Here is a 6,039-nt window from a genome sequence, read left to right as displayed (position 1 = left end):
GTTCATATAGATTCGACAACCCCAATTCTAAATATTATAACATCATAATATACCTACACTACACACTTATCCACACAACTAAAAGTTTCATATTTAATACTTAACATATTAACTAAAGTTTGAATCCCAGTACACCATATTAAGAGGCATGATTTACCACAACGCCGAATACTGTGGCCCAAAAGTCTCAAGCAGCACTTATACTTTTTCATTTTTTCCTTTATTTTTCATTAAATCATTTTTGGATCTTTATTTTTGGTAAAATTTTCTCAACTTCACTAGACAAAAAACAATATACAAGAGGCAATATGCGCCGCAGTACAACAATGCACAATAAATAAACGGTATAAACATTGTCAAAAACCTCTAGATAATAAAACCTCAAAAAAAAAATCTGAATATATTCATACTAAACTACACTGGGATAATCAAATTCTTTGCACCTTCCACCTTGATGGTTTTAGTACCAATCAAGGAGTTAGGTACTAGACATACCCATTTCAATTCCCAACTTTCAAATAATAAAAAAAAGAAAGCACAATTCTAAACTCAATATATATACTCCTAAACCATTCTCTAATTATCCTCCTACTCTCTAGTCTCTTAGCGGGCAAGATATTGAGTACCTTTTTTTTTCTAATATATATACCTTGAGAAGTAAAGAGAATAATTAGGATGATGTTTAAGAAAGTGTATATATATCATTACTCATGTGTAGATGGTTTCACGTGAAGTTGATAGTCAAAAAGTGTTAGATGAATAAATTAGCATCTAACGATTTTCAACTATCAATTTCACGTGAAGACATCTACATATGAGTTTTCACCTTCCCAAAAAGGCACCCTAGAACCCTTCTGAATCAGCAAAATGGAACCACCCGTGAACTCATTATAGAGGATATAAGCCAACCCATGAAATCAAATGGATGAGCAGCATTGTACACAATCCACAACTGCATAATGAAGAAACGAAATCTTTTAAGGAAACACAAAGAAGAGGGGGACTAATAAACCCCCAAATCATAGGGAAAACAATGTTACTGGATTCATCACCATTCAGCATTTTTACGAGTCTACCAGTATCTGCCATCATCACTTCCACTAGCAACAGTTTTACCTGCAAATGAGAGATTATATTTAATAAACTTTGCAACCATGGTGGATCAACTCTCTACTAAAACTCAAGTTATGTAACAAATATGAGTGATCAAAATTAGGGATTTATTATGGTGATATAAAGAAATAAAAGCCAATAAAAAACCATGTAATCCTTGTTTTCCTGGTGGCTATGCTTATAACTTCTGAACCATTGCTTATCATTTCTAAAAGAAGATATTGACATTCACATTGAAAGAAATAATTTTATCTGTTTCAAGGGCAGTCCATTTTTCTTTTTTATAACAGAAATGTATCCATTAGTATTGAATTCGATTGAAGGCAACTCTTTTTTCCATAAATATGAAAATAAAATAAAAGTGGAAGAGAGCATACTAGCTTTTAGGGGGCATTTTGCAGAAGATGATTCACAAATTTGTAAAATCACATGAGATAGCATATGTCTCTTTAACCGAGCAAAGTGGCCAATTTTGTATCAGTTCCAACACTGTAATGGCCAACAAATCTCTGCTTCATATGAATAGCCACTTCAGGCAGCATGAATTGTAGGAGCACCCCAAAATAATAAATAAATAAATAAATAAATAAAAATCCACTAGAAAGACTAAAATACAAAATCAAAATAAAGCAAAAACTTTGAAAGCATGACGTTACCTGTTTTATGAAATCTGAAGAATTAAAATCCCATAAAGAGTATTGGATTCAACATCATGTCCCTCGAATATTTGATGTTTCAAAGTCCAACTCATCATCATCAAAATCATCCATCTTTTAGCCTCTGAATGACTATCTAGTATCTACTACCTATTAAAGGCTTTAAGAATTGCAAGAGCCTCATTGTCCATCTCAATATTATCTTCCTCAATCATTTTAAGAATACGGAAAGGAGGTTTTCCAACATAAAGGTGCATTCTAAGCAATATTTTGTACAGTGATATATTTACAAGACCAAAATCACGGATATCTCTTATAAACTCATTTGCATATTCAAAATTTTTATGCTTCTCCAAATACTCAGCAATAGCTAATATAAGTCCATGTGATGGCCTCCAGTTACAATCTTTCATCATTGCCAAAGCTCTCTTCATAGCAACAATGGCCTTGTCCATTTTTTGGCTTTTGACAAACCCTTCAATGAGAATCTCCCAAGTCTTGTAGTTAGGACTACCACCCTTCTCCAAAGTGTGGATATGTAATGATTCGGCTTCTTCAATTAATCCTTTTCGCATATATGCACCCAAAAGAACATTAGAGACTCTGATATCATACTTTTGACAATTAGATTCCCATTCAGTGAAGATTCTTTTTGCTTGTACAATGTCCCCAAGCTTCACCAAAGATGTTAGAATGCAAATATAGTTGGTACAACTAATTCTTCCAGAAACCGTCTTACTTGCTTCCCATGACTGCAAGACTTCCTCCTTTTTCCCCAAAGAGGTGTACAAGGTTATTAGGAAGAAGTAACCAAGACGGTTATAGGTAGATAGTTTTGCTTTAGCATATTTTAGAACCATAATGGCTTTCTCAGATTGCCCTGCTTTCATATAAACATTTGCTAAAGTAGCAAGACTGCTCCACCCCACTTGAACTTTAACATCATTTTGCATTAATCTAAAAACCTTCTCTACAGCTGCAACCCCGTGTCTTCCTCCCTCACCACAAGCATTCATCCAAAGGTTGTAAGACAGAACATTGCAAGGTATTCTATTTCGCTTCATCTGCTCAATAACAAGGGGCACCTTCATATACTCGCATGTAGCCAAATACAATTTCATCATCTGATTGTAAGGGTGAGGGCTAACCACTAGCCCCAATTCATAGAGCTTCACCATTAAAGTCTCGGCTCTATGCGTGTCCCTAGCTCTTACATAAGCATGAAGAAGTGGGAGACAAGCAGCTTTCTTAGCAGCTGTGTCAGGTATACTGAGAAAGTATTCTTCAGCTTCCATTAGACCATATTTTTTAACAATTAATTCCAATTTCATAGCATGATCAGCCGGGATCATACAGAAATCCTTCTGGTTTTCCATCCATTTCAATACCTGTTCAAAACAATAATCAATTTAAATAACTTAACAATCAAATGCTTAGTGAATCCATAATCTGCGCTGCAATGGCATATTCATCCGATCATTGATATCAATAACACTTCAGGTATCACATCCATTCCATTAGATGACCCAAAAAAAAAATCATAGTAGCTACAATTTAATGTCCAAATTCTAACTCAAAGGCACATTTACCACAAATCTTAGGCATGAGCATGACTAATAACATTATGTCAACAAGAGGCATTGCATTAGGAGAAAACAGAGAAAAGTACAGCACCAAAAATCTAAATAAATTTAAGCCTTTCTAAGGAACAAACAGTATTCAACAGATAAATAATAAACACAGGCATCAATTCTCAAACCCCCACCCCCCAAAATTGAAGCGCTAGCTGTTGGAATAGTAGTAGATCAGTTCGTTTATTTCTGTATACAGTAGAGATTTAAACACAGTAATAACTGATATGTAATAGTCACTGTTCAAATACTCCCTTTGTCGCTTTGGAAATTCAATACATCCTTGGATCAATATTTCTGGATGCACACTTTGGAGATTTGATTCATACATTGATCAAATGATGTGCTGAATTTGCAGAGCGACATTATACACTACTTTTAACCATAGCTTTAATAACGGAAATTTCCTTTGATCAATATTTCTGGATGCACACTTTGGGGATTAGATTCATACATTGATCAAATGATGTGCTAAATTTCCAGAGCGACATTATACACTACTTTTAACCTGGCTTTAATAACTGAAATTCACACTTAATTGAACTTAAATGTTAAATCACCAATTCACCATATTTCAATATGTGTCTCCATACAAATTCTGTTAATTAAAGAAGAAAACCAAACCTCGAGCGCGTGGAGGTAGCGCTTCGAATTGAAGAAGCTCCTGGCAATGCTTCTGAGCTCAAAGTGCGAAAAACTGTTACGCTGAAGCGCGTGTAACGGACTGAGTTTGCGCGATTTCAACACTTCCCGAATTCCGTTCCTCTTCGCGTCGCCGGCACGTTCATGCCTTAACGACTCCACCTCTGTCGCGTACGATGCAGAAGAAGCGCGTGAAGCCGACGCGGGGCTCCACGGGCTTCGCGCGCCGAATACATGACCGATTCTATAAACAGAAAATATGAAGATAGTAAAATAAAAAGACAAGAAATGAAACCTTTGAATTGGAGAGTTAAAGATGAGAAAAAGCGATTGGGATTTTGGTTTTGGAAGTTATTACCGGTTGATCCCGGTGAGGAGGAGGGAGCGGTTTGTCATACGGAAGATACGGCGTCTTTTTGAAGTCGAAGGTGAAGGTTGCGTTATGGAAGCGGGTTCGTTACTGGGGTAATGAAATAGGTTAGAAAGTACATACTACACAGTAAGAGCATTTGAGTTATGTTGAAATGGGAAGGTAGTGCAAGGAAGTAGCCCCCAGGGAGAGTCTCAATTTCAATATTTGCCCCAGCGACCAATTTACTGATTTAGTCTCTCGTATGTTTTTTAAATTTTTTTTATGATATTTTTTAAGGTTAATACTCAAATTCGTCCAGAAAAATTACGCGATCTTCATTTTTGTCCCCGAACGATTTTTTAATCAAATTAGTTCCTGAAAGATAAAAAATAAGTCAAATTAGTCCTCTTGTCAGTTGGGCGATGATGTGGCACGTTAAGTGCCACGTGACAGGTCAGTGACACGTGGCATATCCAGGTCAACGCCACGTGTCACTTGACATGTAAAAAAGATTTTTATAGTCAAAATAGTCCTTGAAAGTCTAGAAATAAGTCATTTTCATCCCTTAAATTTTAAAAATTAGTCAAACTAGTCCTTATATAATTTTTTTTTTTTTCTTCATAATATTAAATTTGAAATATTTGTTGATACTACTAATTTTAATAGAAATATAATTGACAAACAAAACATTAGTAATTGTATCTTTTCTTGTTAAAAATTTTTTCCAATAAAATTATCTCTTTCCTTTAATTCTTCTCAAAATCTCTCTTATTCTTTTCTATTATAAAACATTTTTCTTACATACATTTTGCTGGAATATATATATATATACTCAAAATTGAAATGTATGTATTTATTAATCTAAATAAAGTTATATGCTCGAAATCAAAATTTATGTATGTTAACCTAAACAAAGTTATACCACTATTTTTTTTCTACTACATATTTTTTTTCCATTACGGTATTACTTACGTATAGGATGTAATGATAGTAATACTTAGAGTCAAAATTTGTGAATTTTGACTCTAAATACTACTATCATTACATCCTATACGTAAGTAATACCGTAATGGACAAAAAAAGATGTAATCGAAAAAAAAATAGTGGTATAACTTTGTTTAGCTTAACATACATGTACAAGATGTCTCTGGTACGGGTTGAAGGATGGATCGGGAACCTGCGGGTCAAGGCGAAGACCGGATCGCGTGACTGGAGCGATGGGGGAGGTACCTGCAAAGACACTCCGACGCTCAAGTCAGAATGGATCTGAGAGGTGTAAAGTGTGTGGAATGAATGAATACCTGGAGGGACCTGGGTCCTCTATTTATAGGTGATGGTGAATATCTTATCTTATCTTATTTGGCTAAGATAAGGGAGACGTTTGAATTCGAAAGTCGGTTAGGAGTTCTAAAGGGCCGTTTCCGGGCCTTCCGGAAGAAGGAGACGGGTCGGACTCGAGGAACCGGGTTCGGGTTTAACCTTGGGTCCGGGATCCGTGGGCCGGATCCGTAACAATACATAAATTTTGATTTCGAGCATATAACTTTGTTTAGATTAATAAATACATACATTTCAATTTTGAGTATATATATATATTCCAGCAAAATGTATGTAAGAAAAATGTTTTATAATAGAAAAGAATAAG

At 35.1% G+C, this 6,039-nt stretch overlaps 1 protein-coding gene across 5 annotated transcripts in view; it reads right to left on the bottom strand.

Moving 5' to 3' along the window:
- LOC107629022 (pentatricopeptide repeat-containing protein At5g27460) overlaps positions 1-4,627 on the bottom strand; it is an 11,249-nt gene extending 6,622 nt beyond the window's left edge. The window contains exons 1-6 of one of the 5 annotated variants that reach the window (XM_016331696.2): positions 4,401-4,627; positions 4,025-4,286; positions 1,770-3,157; positions 1,491-1,642; positions 1,053-1,116; positions 381-952 (exon numbers count right to left, since the gene is read on the bottom strand). In XM_016331696.2, coding sequence (XP_016187182.1) covers positions 1,916-3,157; positions 4,025-4,286; positions 4,401-4,438 — 1,542 coding nt within the window. In that variant the 5' untranslated portion in view covers positions 4,439-4,627 and the 3' untranslated portion in view covers positions 381-952; positions 1,053-1,116; positions 1,491-1,642; positions 1,770-1,915. Of the gene's footprint in view, positions 1-380; positions 1,117-1,490; positions 1,643-1,769; positions 3,158-4,024; positions 4,287-4,400 lie in introns of all 5 variants that reach the window. The other 4 variants (XM_016331698.2, XM_016331697.2, XM_016331699.2 and 1 more) reach the window with 4 other exon arrangements.

Source organism: Arachis ipaensis, chromosome B03 (assembly GCF_000816755.2).
Source record: "Arachis ipaensis cultivar K30076 chromosome B03, Araip1.1, whole genome shotgun sequence".
Taxonomy (NCBI): Eukaryota; Viridiplantae; Streptophyta; class Magnoliopsida; order Fabales; family Fabaceae; genus Arachis; species Arachis ipaensis.
The sequence above is the reverse complement of the archived record's forward strand: the minus strand, read 5'-3'. Positions and strand labels throughout refer to the sequence as shown.